The 14,820-nt window shown below is 37.2% G+C and overlaps 2 protein-coding genes and 1 non-coding gene across 6 annotated transcripts in view; 2 read left to right on the plus strand and 1 right to left on the minus strand.

The window, feature by feature from the left end:
* The window catches only part of LOC124147101 (protein FAM81A-like), a 29,063-nt gene extending 21,540 nt beyond the window's left edge, over positions 1-7,523 (minus strand). The window contains exon 1 of the mRNA XM_046517721.2: positions 7,450-7,523. The gene's annotated coding sequence lies outside the window, so the exon portion shown is untranslated. The remainder of the gene's footprint in view (positions 1-7,449) is intronic.
* On the plus strand, positions 107-178 carry Trnap-agg. The gene has a single exon. It is a non-coding gene; the product is annotated as a tRNA-Pro (tRNA).
* A 259-nt stretch (positions 7,524-7,782) lies between the features above and the next one.
* The window catches only part of LOC124147096 (ras GTPase-activating-like protein IQGAP1), a 120,599-nt gene continuing 113,561 nt past the window's right edge, over positions 7,783-14,820 (plus strand). For all 4 annotated transcript variants that reach the window (XM_048402825.1, XM_048402830.1, XM_048402832.1 and 1 more), the window contains exons 1-2: positions 7,783-8,131; positions 8,244-8,340. In XM_048402825.1, coding sequence (XP_048258782.1) covers positions 8,092-8,131; positions 8,244-8,340 — 137 coding nt within the window. In that variant the 5' untranslated portion in view covers positions 7,783-8,091. The remainder of the gene's footprint in view (positions 8,132-8,243; positions 8,341-14,820) is intronic.

Below are 14,820 nucleotides of genomic sequence, written 5' to 3' on the forward strand. Positions count from 1 at the left end.
AACACTCAAGAAGTAGGTCAACCAAGTCCACACTGCGGTGAACTGCGGCCATATTGCCGGCTGTCAGCCAGCCTATATCCCAATCTCTCTCTTGGCTCAACCAGCTGGCTCGTTGGTCTAGGGGTATGATTCTCGCTTAGGGTGCGAGAGGTCCCGGGTTCAAATCCCGGACGAGCCCAACATTTTCAACTTTTTTAAACATAATTTTTCCATGAATGCAGTCACGACATGGTTACAGGGAGTTTTTTAGATCTTTTATTTGGTTTTACCCATACTAATTTGAAGGTAAGATATATTTCCTTAAAAATTCCAAAAAGGTTCTCCAAAAGACAATATGACATGAATCGAATATTCTTGAAACATTTTGAAAAAACAAAGGTAAAAGAATCTGTGTAGAGTTTCAACACCATGACACAACACTGGTAGCTGTACACGCACCGTTCACACACAACACTGGTAGCTGTACACGCACCATTCAGACACAACACTGGTAGCTGTACACGCACAGTTCACTGGGCAGATCAGTTTCTTTTGCTATATCAACAACAATGGCCACAGTTGAGTACAGATGATGATGTCAAACAGAAACTTGAAACTTTTCACACTTCATTATCATCTACACAAAGTTTCAGCTCAATGACAGTGATATCTGATCTTTTTGCAATTAAAAATAATGACAGTAGTGGGTGACCTCGCCTAGGTGAACACTGCCAAACTGACTGTCGTTCATTTCCCAATGAACATCAATATGTCACATGATTATGTTGTCGATCGAGCGGAGACATACAGAACTAATTTAAGGGAATTCCTCAATGTCTAAAAATAACATTAAAAATCATTAGGGAGAACTCAGAGCGACATCAATTCAGGCTATGAATGATGCAGGCTTTGAAGCCAGACAGATCATGTATATGTCGGGTCACCGGGTCACCGAAATGAAGTGTCCATTCGAAGCTCTAACAGAGAATGCTTGACTTACCAAAAGAAATCACTGAGCTCCACACTGTTGTGTATTGCTTTGGGAAATCCAACCGCGTCGCCTCAAGCGGTAATCCCCGTCATCAGCAGCTGTAGTGTGACACAAACACCTATCCAAAGTTTCACCATCCATTTTCAGCCGGTTCTGGATTATTTTCCAACTCTAACTTTACTTGGTGCAACTTTTATTTCAAGTGAATGACATTGCCGTGGCCGCCATTTTCTGCCATTTGTAAAAAAAACAAGGGATGTCACTCCAAATTGAATCTTTGAGACGGAATGACATCACAACTATTTAAATGATTAAAGTTTGATGTTAAATGGATTGTTTTGTTATGATTTATGTTTCTGTCAATATAAGGATTGACGCTATATTTGTTGACGCTCATCAGCTGATGAAGACAGTGCCTCACGTGAGCAAATTCACCATGAAGCGCTTTGCGAAGGAAAGCAACTGATTTTCTTACATCTGAAATGTCCACAAAGTAATCCACGCATAAATGTGTTGCCACTCACCAGTGACGTGAAAAATGTTGTTTTCTCTCTCAGCTATTGGCATATTAGCTCAAAATTCTTCTCTGATATTTATTGATAATTGATCAATATTTAGTTAATGATTATCGATCTCTATGATCTACCGGGTATATCGATTGCCAGCCCTAATATGGTAATCAAGAAAATATGGTTTATGGGAGAGGAGTTGGGTCTAATCCTTGGACAGTATAGGTGATAGGAGATTTAGATGTTTACCATTTTAGGTAAACCCACAAGCAAATAATTATGGTTCTCTGGGGTTTAATCGGGGAGAACCTGTCACTTGAACAGCTGTAGGCAAATGTATTTGTTGTCATAAAACCTGAAGAGAACTTGTGTTTACTTGATTTATAAATTTAGACATGTTGATCAATATTAAAGATTATAAAGTTGACCAATACTACAAATTTATTATGCCGAAAAATTTACACTATCAGGTATCTTTATCACACATGTAACGTCAAAATGAAAACATCCGGAATAAATGACAGGACCAGTACAAGTTTCCGATACAAGGCCTTAAATGTAAACACAAGCTTTAACAATGGAATATATTATGCACCAACTGTGAAGGTTCAAACAAGTAGTATAGCTAAATGGATAGAATTATCATTCAAATGCATACATGTTATCAGAAATCTACGGGCTACTGTATCTTCATAACAGCCTGCATTTCCTTAACAAAATCTGCTATCTATTCTATTATTACGTGATATCATTGGCGCCACGTTTCTTTTTTGTGACGTCATTATATAATGTTCTATGACGTTGCTATTTACAAATCTGTGACCTCTGTTGTGAGGTTTTCTATACAGCCACTAAGCATATGCTGCTGTTTCTTGTTTTGTTCTTTTGCGGATTAGCTTACAAATTCCATTTTTCATCTAAAGTAATGGTAATGTTATTTTTCAGGGCATTGTCATGTGCAGAAGCCCTCAGTCGGTTTAATAGCCCTCCTTTGTTGACATACTCTATTGTTTTTATTAATAAAGTAACGAACATGATTTATTTGAAAATTAATGTCCTTGCACATCACAATTAATGATATATAAACACAAAACAGTGTGGAATAACGAATGGCTGTTACTGACGGTAGACGGTCTCATATTAGGTCAGTAACAACCATCTTGGATTTTTACTGACTGTATACAGCCTCATATGGGGTCAATAGTTTTGCTCTCTGATTGGTCAATATCACTTTGAGGAATAAAAAATACTTCGATACTTAGCAGTATCCCAATAAGCGCTCTATATGACCAGATTACTCCTTTCTTAAACACATGGGGCACTAAAATGAAATGACTCATGGTAGGTGAAGGTTACTGATATAAAGAGTTACCTCCCTTGGACTAAAACTATCACGTTACAATCTTGGTAGCTTCCTCCATTTTTTTGTCTGGCAAGTCTGTACATTCAAGTGTTGAAGTTGATCTGCTGGTTTTAATTTAACATCAACAAGATAACTACTTTGTTACCATCACTAAACATAACAACTGCACTTTTAGTTGCATCATATTTAAACCACCACTTGTTCACATACCAATGGCTTATTTGTAGCAGACACTGCAACCCATCTTCCCTGGGCAAGGGAGGTAATTGAAATATTCAAGTCCAGATTCCACCCCTGCTGAACGAGGCTGGAATTATGGAGTCATATTTTGGCTGGACTAATGAGTCTAAGCATAGTCCAATCAAAACCATGTAACGAAATCAACATTCAGTTCATAAACGACATGGCGACTGTCATGCAGATTTCGGTTGATTGCAGAATTTGCAGTGTATGTGTACCGTCAACTGGGCGTCGACAGATGTGTTCCAAAACTGTTCATGTTTTTAATCAAAGTGCTCGTGTGATTTGATGTACTTCGCAAAGTAAGACCCATTTTATTACAATAAATATCTTGACTATCGATCATTTTGTTTGAAGCAAATGCAAGCAAAATGAGAGTTGATATCTAATTTGTCAGTAGGACGGACGTTGACAGGCCATAACTCGTAATTGCCACTGGTGGTGCTACGATTGGGCCACGAAGTTCCAGCCTAGTTCAGCAAAGGTGGGAACTGGACTTTTATAGTCACTTAACTCCCTTGCCTCGGGAAGATGATTGCAACCAAGAAGCTGGTTCTATTTGTTTGGCAAGGTATTATCTGCAAGAGGTTCTAGGCATCTATGGAAATCCTAATCCATAGTTCAATTGATCAAGTTTCCATAACAAGTCATTTATGAATACAGTGAAAAAGGAAAATTACTCTATTTATATTTCCAAATAATAATAGGACACTTGCCACGCCTAACTAGAGGCTATGACCAGATTTGTTGTTTTTGCATGGGAGAATCCATGTCCATCTGGAGGTAAGACGCTGTAGTCTTGCTGTGCACTCAACCAGAAAGTTCATTGTTATACAACTGCCTGTCTGAAAAATGGGAGGTCACCAACCTCACATGATCCAAGTACAATCCTAAAGAAGTTAATGTTCTTGTAAAATAAAAGAAGATAATAAAACTTAGGTTAAGAGACTTATCTGTCAAAGGTCTAAACTAAAAACCTGTCTGAAAACCTGTACATTACATAAATGGTTTGTTATTAGATCATGTGATCATTAGAATACCAATGAGATACAACTTTATCTTGTAAGTTAGCTTCTCTAAACAATAGGGCAAGGACAGGTAGCTCGGGTACTCGGGTACTCGGGTAGGGTGGGTACTGAGTTGGACCCAGGTACCCACAGGACTTCCCGGACACGTGCTTAGTTAAGTGATATATTGTTTAATGACAAACATTATCTAGAACTCTATGGTTACACTATAAGTGACAAATGTTCACATTTCTTTCTGACTATGCACACATTCCTTCTGACTTTATATGTTGGAATAAAGATAAAACTTCAGTCAAGTACAGTGTATGCATGACCAGATCGTTTCATACGAGTATCTAAATACATTTTGCCAGGGCTACGGTGAAACTATTCCCAATCAGACATTTGGACCTATCTCTTGAGACCTACAGCGGGTACCTGGGTAGGGTTGGGTAATAGGGGGATGGGTACTCGGGTAGAAAATTTGGACTCGTCCCAGCCCTACCAGGCAACAACTCAATTGACTGCTGTTGTTTCGAGATCTGATTTGATGTTTCTCTTTAATGACTACTGATCATGAATGAACCATGTGCAATTGATCAAATTCAACATGAAATTTATTTATAGGGATTCTCTCTCTGTATATTTCAAAATAGATTGCTTGGATCTGTAAGTTTTATATTTCCTGTTTTACATGAATTACGTAATAATTCTAACTTTCTTTCAATGAGAATAGTGCATTGTTCAACTGAATAAATGACAAAATCAAGCTCATAAACAGGTTCAAATGCAAATACAGTGATAAATGGTACCACAAGAAATATGGAAAGTGGCTACACCAATACTTTCTTATGTCAAACTGTTGCAATAGAAGGGAGATAACTCTAGTGATACTCTTGGTGTGAGCCATTAGTAAACTAATAAATGCTGGAAGAAAGTCATAGGAAAAGAAAATATGATATCAAAGAGTTGATTAATTCAAATTCTTTCTTTCATGTAGGTTTTACTTCTTCAAAACACACAGATATAATAAAAAACAACAAAACTGCATTTATAGAAAATCACCTGCTGACAGTGAAATGGGTCCCAAATGAAGACAAATATTTGAATCTGTATCGAATGTGTTGTAACATATGAGACATGTATGCAATGTTCATTGAATGTGATGAACATTATTCAGCAAGATTATTATGCACAAACTTGCAATATAAAGCAAAAGGCTTTTTTTGATTGTTTTCAAATTGAGAAGGACACAATCTGCTAAAAATAAAAATACTACAATATCCATACAATCAAAGTCAAAACTTGTGAACCAATAATATAACAGATATTCCAGATTCTTCTGACTTCTTTATGTAATACTTATCTCAATTGGTTATGATATCTATTTTTTTGTTTTAGTAAATTTCACATTAATTCAAACATATTAATTTTAAGGTTTTACCAGAGGTAAAATATTGCCTCCTATACACATTCAAATCAAGAATGAACACACATAATTTGAATTTTGACTCCTGTGCAACACAAAAGATTATGGCTGTTTGAATAATTAAATGAATCAAAACTTTAGACTGCATGTTCCATATTATGGACATTTCTCGTCTGGTGAGAAATACACTTAAAGTTCAGGGTGTCAAATTTCTTCAATCTTACATTATAAACTCCTTTTATAAAAATATCACAGTGACTTGATTATGACTAAAGCTGTAATAACATCTGTACACGCTGTATTCTTTGCAAAATTTTGGGAAAATATCAGTAAAACTGAGTATTAATAGAAAAATAAGACGTGTTAACTCTGCCGAATCAGCAGTCTTACTCTGACAAGGGTAGTTGTTTGCTCCATTGAAAGCAGTCGCAAATTTAACATCAGAGCCTAAATATATGTAAACAAAACATTCGTTTCTAAACTTGAGTGATGTTGATGCGAAGATCTGTTCATCAAAGAGATGCCATATAGATCTGTTGAACCCTAGCTGCAGTAGTAAATAGAGAAACAGGTCTAGTCTGTTCCAAAATGACTCTGCCAATAGGTTGCATCCGCTGAAGCAGTTAAAGGTTGTTGAGCGTGACCCTTGTATTGTAAAAAAAAAACGATAAATTTTGTCGCTGCACTTTGCATTCCCTATCATAATGTCCATGCAGACGAGAAGATTTCAGACCACAACTTTCTGCATAGTCATGAGTGCATGCTGTTATATTCTACTGGAAACCATGCACCCAACTGCTGCATGTTGGTGATAATTCCTGTATTGTAATTGAAATGAATGCAGCCATGCACTGTTCTAGAATGAACACTGAAGAAGTGAGTGCTAATAATTATATGAATATAATATTTCTTAAGGAAGAGAATTTATGGATGTCAACTTCTTTATTAAAAGGAACACAGTGTGTCGGAGTATATACTTACTCCTTCAAGTGAATTAATGCTATGAAACAGAGACATTAGCTAAAGAATGCTGAAGGTGTCCCATAAACTGTGATAGACAAAGATTTGTTGTGTTACAAATGTGATCATTTGTGAGAATATTTTCCACTGCACACAATTTGTGATAATTAAGATAGATACAAAAATATAACATTTCCATAAATTCCAGTTGTGCTTTTGTTAATTGGTGATATGATGCAGTTATGTTAAAGTTAGCTGACACCACAATCAAAATATCTTAATAGTTGGGGTAAAGTTTAAAAGTTAAATCAGTAGCTGATCAATGAAATTAGAAAAGTTAATATAGGAACATGTCTTAAAACATAGCAAACAGTGCACTGAATGTAATTGAGACGTGAGTCAAATCATATTTGATCTAAGTTAAATAAACACATTACACACTGATGTTTATATTCTGGTGTTAAATACACTCAAAGCTTAGGGTGTCAGTGTTTGATTTTCTTCAATATAACATTGGAATCCTGATTAATAGTAAAAGACTTAAGGCGTCTGAACATATGCAATGATATGCCATCAATAAAATTGTTCGAAAGGGTGGTGAAACTTAGATCTATATGGACTCGAAAATAGACAGACCAAGGCAATATTCACTGATTACATACGACTGTTACAATATTTGTAAACTGTCAGTCAAGTCGAAAATTGTAAGCCATGAACTGAAATAAGCGGATTAAAAAATTGTTTTTTTCTTGTGAAGTTTAGGTGACAAGAACATGTGGCGACACTGAGCGAAAACATGGAGATTCGCGTTACTTCAACAACTTCAACAGGTGTCAAAAGTTTCGAAGTTTTGTTTCTTTATGATATGATCAGATAATCGCTTCACAATATTGAGTCTCGATCTTTTCTTTCTTGCGTTTACGGCGAAAACGTAGAACAACTTTGAAACAAATAATAAAAGAAATACTTACATAGTTACTGGCTATTTTCAAAGGAATGAACAGTTGCTAGTAAAGTGTGGCCATTAGTAAACAAATGTCTACATTCGTAGGGTGTTAAAACTGATAACATTGAAATGAAAAATAAAACTATCGTAAAACACGTCCTTGAAGAAATCCCTTTTTACATTGTATCAAAATTGCATAATGACATTTCACAATATTTCTTATTGTCTTAAGAATGATTAAATCGCATTTGAGTTACATAATTTTAGCATAGAACGTTGCATATATAATATGTTGTCGTGAATTAGTTTCAATTCAAGGTGAAGGTTATTTGCAAGTTCAGAGGTTATGTGAGTTCACGTTCCCACAATTCCCGCGAAAAGGTTCGAATCAGCTTAGCGCGCTTTCTGCAAGTGTACCACAGTCGCGAGCAGAGCGACACGAATCACAGGAGGCTTTCGTGTGTTTTGTTTTACGCGCTGTAACGATACAGGGCGACACTGGATTGACATTTTCCCTTTCTCTTGGATTACCTCTAAGCACTGACATTTTGTTGCCTCTGTTCAGTTGAGGATATGTTTTGAACACGATATTCACAAGTGACACCGAACTCATTCTGACAGCATCCTTGTCTGTTGTGGATAGTTTGGATTACCATTAATTTCAACGATGGAGAGCGACACACCAGAGCTCCGTCCCCATTACAGGAGTAAGTGTTTCTCTGATTTCAATCAGCTGACTGTTTACTGACAACCGCGTTTAACTACTGTTAATGAAATTGGCTAATTAGTTGTGTATTCAATGAGCCTTGTATATTTCAGCCTTGGACGACTCTCGTCTCACGGCCGATGAAATGGACGAGCAACGGAAACTCAATATCGCATACGAATATTTATGTCACTTGGAGGAAGCTAAAGTGTAAGTTATTTCAAATGTAATACTCGCCCAATACCACATGCCCGTTACAATTTAAAACATGACGAAAGAGATTTGGAAGCTGTAGTGGATGTCAACAACATACGAGCTTATGAACCTACCAACATTTGCACGCGTCATTGAACATGTCTCTTTCACGCTCTAGTAAGCTTACTAAGGCAATATCGGATTGTACCTTACTATGAACACGAATAGTCCAAGATGCTTACGTATTCCTTTGATAGGCAACAGGCTTGTTTAAGTACAGGGTGACTTTATTGCTGGAAGGATCAGTTTGAATGACAACAGGTGTCAGTCTCCTCTTTAATTACCATGACAAGTGTTACGTTGTTGATTACCATAACTTAAAAAGCTTGTTTTTTGTAAAACACTTTCGAAAGTGAGTTGTTCGGTGTCATCAAATCCCAATGAAAGACCTGACACATTGAAGTATTTGAACATGTTAACAATGTGTTTGTTTTCAACAATGTTGAAAGTTTGTAGCACTAGTTGAATGAAGTAGGTCACAGTGACCTCGCAGTCACATCCTTTATGACTCATGACAGCATATTCAAAAACTGCATTAATTATGTCCTTTCCAGTGAATTCATGTAGGAGAAAGTTTGATTTCATTTTAAAATATCTTGTTTGTCCTTTTTCAACTTGGATAAATAATCTCTTTCAGGATGATATTAAATATTATGTACCACAAGTAATTTACGTATCAAGCATGTTAAGGAAACTTTGTGATTTATTGATACTCAGGTTCATTAGACCTGTTTCATAGTCTTCACTGTTTTTTTCATACTGAGACCATTTAAAAAATACTATATGTACATAACTAAGATATACACACGGGGCACCCACATAATACATGAGTGTGTTCAACAGTGATGGACTGAGACCGAAAGGTCATTGAACCGCTTCCCTATCTGGCAAAGAATCATTTTGTCTACCTATCAATTCATGAAAATGTATAAAAGTGAAAATGCTCGTAAAATGGAATGAATTTAAAATGTAAATTTATATGCAGATGATTACAAATTACTATATTATGTTGGTGTATACTTGATAATATTATGACAATGAATGAATCATATAATTTGGATGCGAATCTGACAATGTAGCCTTTCCACCTGTCTTGTATTATGTGACACATGCCAATCTTGTCAACTATTTTAGAATTTACCCAGTTTCATCATTTCCTTTGTGAGAAACAAACAGCTTGCACCGACATCGTCATAGATGTGTCTGTGTTTTACAGGGGGGACATTTTTTGACATTTAAAGGAACATGAAGTGGGGGTGGGAGAGGATGGAGGTTTGTGTTGCAGACTTTTTTGTGTTTACAAAAGAAAATTCTTTCCTCAACAAGGGCTGTGTAAAGACATTTCAACCAGAATTATCTAGAAATGTCTCCATAGTATCATCTGGTGGCACACTGCCAGTATGAAGGTTTGATTTAGTTTTGACGAAAGCAATAAAAACACTTTATCAGATACAAATGGCTACTTTTCATACAGGGGATCTATTATTCTGAAGTGATTCCTTTCACAAGAAATATATTTCACGTGTCTAGTTGTGAAATGACCGTCTTTTAATGTACTATTATTCTCCCCAAATCTGTCCATTACCACAAACAACAGCCATCTAGATTACTTCTCTCTCAGGGCTGCTGCTATTGTGTGTCCTGGTATGTATGTATGCTGCCTGTTCATATTTCCAGCAGCAGTGACTTACATTTATCAGTGACCTACATCTGTAGAATTGAGTTTTCATAATGCTGCTACATCAAATACACATTTGGTTCAAGTACTGCTAGTAGAACTAAGATACAAGTTGGGATATCAGTTTTGCTTTTTCAGTTGTATTGTTTTATAAACATTTGTAGTGGAGGATGGTGTTCATATTCAAGCCACCGTAAAAAATATCCTTTTTCCTTTTCCGTCATGACAATCCAGTTATTTCAAGTTGGCTAGGTATGTAGAGATTATTTTTCATTTAGTCCATTAAATGATTACAATTGGACATAGGTATGTAGAGATTATTTTTCATTTAGTCCATTAAATGATTACAATTGGACATAGGTATGTAGAGATTATTTTTCATTTAGTCCATTAAATGATTACAATTGGACATAGGTATGTAGAGATTATTTTTCATTTAGTCCATTAAATGATTACAATTGGACATAGGTATGTAGAGATTATTTTTCATTTAGTCCATTAAATGATTACAATTGGACAGACAGACCTGCTCATTGTGTCCCTTGGCAGACATAAAACATAATTATTTCATTATGTTTTTTAAGAGTTGCAGAAAAAAATATTTTGCAGGGTAGGGGAAGTTACCTGTAACCAAAAGACCTTTATGTGGCCTCACTGCCTATTTTGTCAGATATTAGCCCTGACGATAGCCTGTGAGGTCTTGAGATTAGTCTTTCTTATCCTATACAGTTAAATCTGTTACTTGCTTTTATTTGCACAGTGTGTGGAGATGGCTTATGTCAAATATAGACTTGTATGTGCTGTGTGTGAGGATGACGACTATGGGGGTAACGTCAGTACACCTCCTCATCGTCACACAACTCCTCATTCCTTCACACACCTGGGGTTACTGACTGCAGGGGTTACCTGTGGAGGCAACACTGGACCAGGTGTGCTGGTGACGTCTTCAGAGACACATCTGTAAACTAATCACTGGTGGTTCCAATTAATAATTTCCTTGATGATTGATTGCTTGCAGTCTACAGCCATGGAATTGATCATGAAAGCTCTGATCGTATGTTTTCTAATTGTATTGGTTATTTTGAATGAATTTCTGGGGTATATCAAAATAGAATATAACAGATAAGACACTTGACAAGGTTTAACGACAATCAATCTTGAAGTTTTTGTTACCAATTTACTACTGCTGTCGATGCTTGTTGTGGCTCTTGAAGTTGGCTACGTACTCTTTTTAAGAAGAATTAGCTATTTTGAATGTTTTTGTTTTATTGCTTTTAGGAATTTATCTGTAATGACCAATCATGAAAATGTTATCCAATCTTTTAATTTTAGTGTCTTAAATATGTCTTGTGTGGTTGTCTTCCTTATCCATTTTGAAAGCCAAGCCAGTGTACATACCCTCTGCTGTCAAAACAGCTGACTAAAATGATGGTTCCGGGGTTGAAATATTGTCTTCAACAATGATGCTCATGCTATCAACCTCTAGGCTGTCTGATTCTTACAAACTGTCTTAATAGAGCTGTAATTTTGACGAGTTGTGCAAAACAATGTTGAATAGCTCAGTTCATCCATTTTGAGACACGTTTAAAAAGTTAATTCCATGAATTGGATAGAAAATGCAGTTTGAGCCAAATCAATTGTAGCTATTTTTTATGCATTCTGGAAGCTGAAAGTTAGACTTGTGAATCTTTCCAACACGTGTCAATATTGACCATGACACTAGTCACCGGTAATGACTTAGTTGAGATTTATTCCCTGTTGTATTGGCTCACACAGCCTTGACGACCACCTCCATCAGCGATTGCTGTGTCCAGAGCTAGACCAGACGGATTACCTGGTGTTTGAGGGATGTGACAGAATGAAGCTCCCCAAGCTGACTTCAGCGCAGTCATTCCCCCACCTCCACTTCCCAGCCTGTTGTGTTGATGACTTCAGACATCTGGCAGTTCTCTTCATCCTTGACTTCACTCATACATCCTGATTGATCTGCTTTTAGTGTAACGATTGACATATTTGGGGGACTGAAAATACCGATTGAACACGTTCCCTTCGTGTATTGTAATACATTGCTGCAGTGCTTGAAATGGAATTAATCTAGGGCCCATTAAGTCTTTAGTGTTGACAGAAGTGAGTGAGTGAGTTAAAATTTAACTTTTCATCGGCATTATTTCAACCATATAGTGACGAGAACAAGTTGCTATATATACAATTGAGTCATGAATACAAAGTTATATTTAAAACATATTTGGCATAACTATATTATTTATACAGTTTAAAACAAGGGCTATAGGCCACCAGTAACCAAAGCTGGGCCACCTCACTGGGGATCAGCTTCCTGCACGATATCCCAGCAGGATTTACGTCATTTAGCTACTGGTGGTTGTGCGCAATACCAGTCAATAGTAAAGAATGCTTGGCAATGAGTTGGCTTAAAACACTGGTTGATGATAGTTACATGGATTATGATAGGAATTATGTGTCACACAGGTGGACAATCAGTTTACATAACTTTAGCCTCCTCCTCGGAGGAGCATTCGATTATCTTTGTTGATATGTGTCTCACCAAAGAACAAGTGTATTTATGATACAGGACAATTTCTTTCAAGTAACTTGAGATGAGATGCCCCCTTTCACGGGTTGTTTGACCTTAGGGTTATGTAGAGGGCCTCTTACTCTCATGGTTAATTACTGGATCGTCTGGTCCAGACTCGTTTATTTACAGACCACTGTCATTAAGCTGAACTATTGCTGAGTGCGGCGTTAAACAACAAACGAATGGTGACTGGTGTTTGATGGTCCACTAGTGGCTCTTTAGTAGGTAGTTTCAGGTCATTCAAGGACAATGTAAGGAAAAACAAGCTATTTGCCCTCCAAACATTTCCCAAGCCAACAGGGCCATATATGAATAAATGTTCTTCCTGGTGCTTTGTTTACATCTGTGGAATGACAGATATGTGTATTATTGATGGTGTTGATGGGGGATTCTGGGACAGAATAGATCCAAGCATTTGCATCATTTTGCAGGAGCCAACATGAAGATCGTGTGCCTCGGCTGAGGTGCCATCATGCCCCAGTGGTGTGATCGTTGCTCATACTGTCAACCGCAGGATACCTTGATATAGCTTGAATAATACTGACTGGTGTAAAATAACATTCACTCACTAAATGGGGTAGAAATATTTGATATATATATATATATATGATCTCTGTGCCTTCTTTTTGTTAAAACCAAATCCAAAAATCGTTCATAACAAATTAACTCACGCCCGACCCTCCCTAGACTGTCTCTCAGTCCCTGAACCATGATATTTCCACTTCCGCCCAGCCCTAGTCTAGATTTCCCACAGGTTCAGGTTCTGAATCTCTCATCTCACTGGGGCTCCTTTTCAATTTAAATGGAATGATTTGTTAAGCTGGTACACCCCGATCCAACAGCAGTACATTATAAGCAGGTTCATTCCCGGAACCTATCCAACAGCAGTACATTATAACCTGGTTCATTCCCCGATCCTATCCAACAGCAGTACATTATAAGCAGGTTCATTCTCCGATCCTATCCAACAGCAGTACATTATAACAGGTTCATTCTCCAATCCTATCCAACAGCAGTACATTATAACCTGGTTCATTCCCCGATCCTATCCAACAGCAGTACACTATAACCCGGTTCATTTTCCAATCCTATCCAACAGCTGTACATTATAACCTGGTTCATTCTCTGATCCTATCCAACAGCAGTACATTATGACCTGATTCTTTCTCCGATCCTATCCAACAGCAGTACATTATAACAGGTTCATTCTCCAATCCTATCCAACAGCAGTACATTATAAGCAGGTTCACTTAGACCATGCAAACAATGGGACACCAAACTTGTAACTGCAACCTTCATTAAAGTAGTGGTGCTCCAGGTAGTGATGCAATATCAGCATAGAATATTTATCAGGTAGAAACAACTGATATCAAGCATGGCATATTCTAGGTAGATACATTCAGTACTGACCATGACATATTCCTGGTAGATACACACAGTACTGACCATGACATATTCCTGGTAGATACACACAGTACTGACCATGACATGTTCTTGGTAGATACACACAGTACTGACCATGACATATTCCTGGTAGATACACACAGTACTGACCATGACATATTCCTGGTAGATACACACAGTACTGACCATGACATGTTCTTGGTAGATACACACAGTACTGACCATGACATATTCCTGGTAGATACACACAATACTGACCATGACATATTCCTGGTAGATACACACAGTACTGACCATGACATTCTTGGTAGATACACACAGTACTGACCATGACATATTCCTGGTAGATACACACAGTACTGACCATGACATATACCTGGTATGACCATGATATATTCCTGGTAGATACACACAGTACTGACCATGACATATTCCTGGTAGATACACACAGTACTGACCATGACATATTCCTGGTAGATACACGCAGTACTGACCATGACATATTCCTGGTAGATACACGCAGTACTGACCATGACATATTCCTGGTAGATACACACAGTACTGACCATGACATATTCTTGGTAGATACATTCAGTACTGACCATGACATATTCCTGGTAGATACACACAGTACTGACCATGATATATTCCTGGTAGATACACACAGTACTGACCATGACATATTCCTGGTAGATACACACAGTACTGACAATGACATATTCCTGGTAGATACACACAGTACTGACCATGACATATTCCT

This window comes from Haliotis rufescens, unplaced genomic scaffold (genome assembly GCF_023055435.1).
Source record: "Haliotis rufescens isolate VD_foot unplaced genomic scaffold, xgHalRufe1.0.p SCAF_1, whole genome shotgun sequence".
Taxonomy (NCBI): domain Eukaryota; kingdom Metazoa; phylum Mollusca; class Gastropoda; order Lepetellida; family Haliotidae; genus Haliotis; species Haliotis rufescens.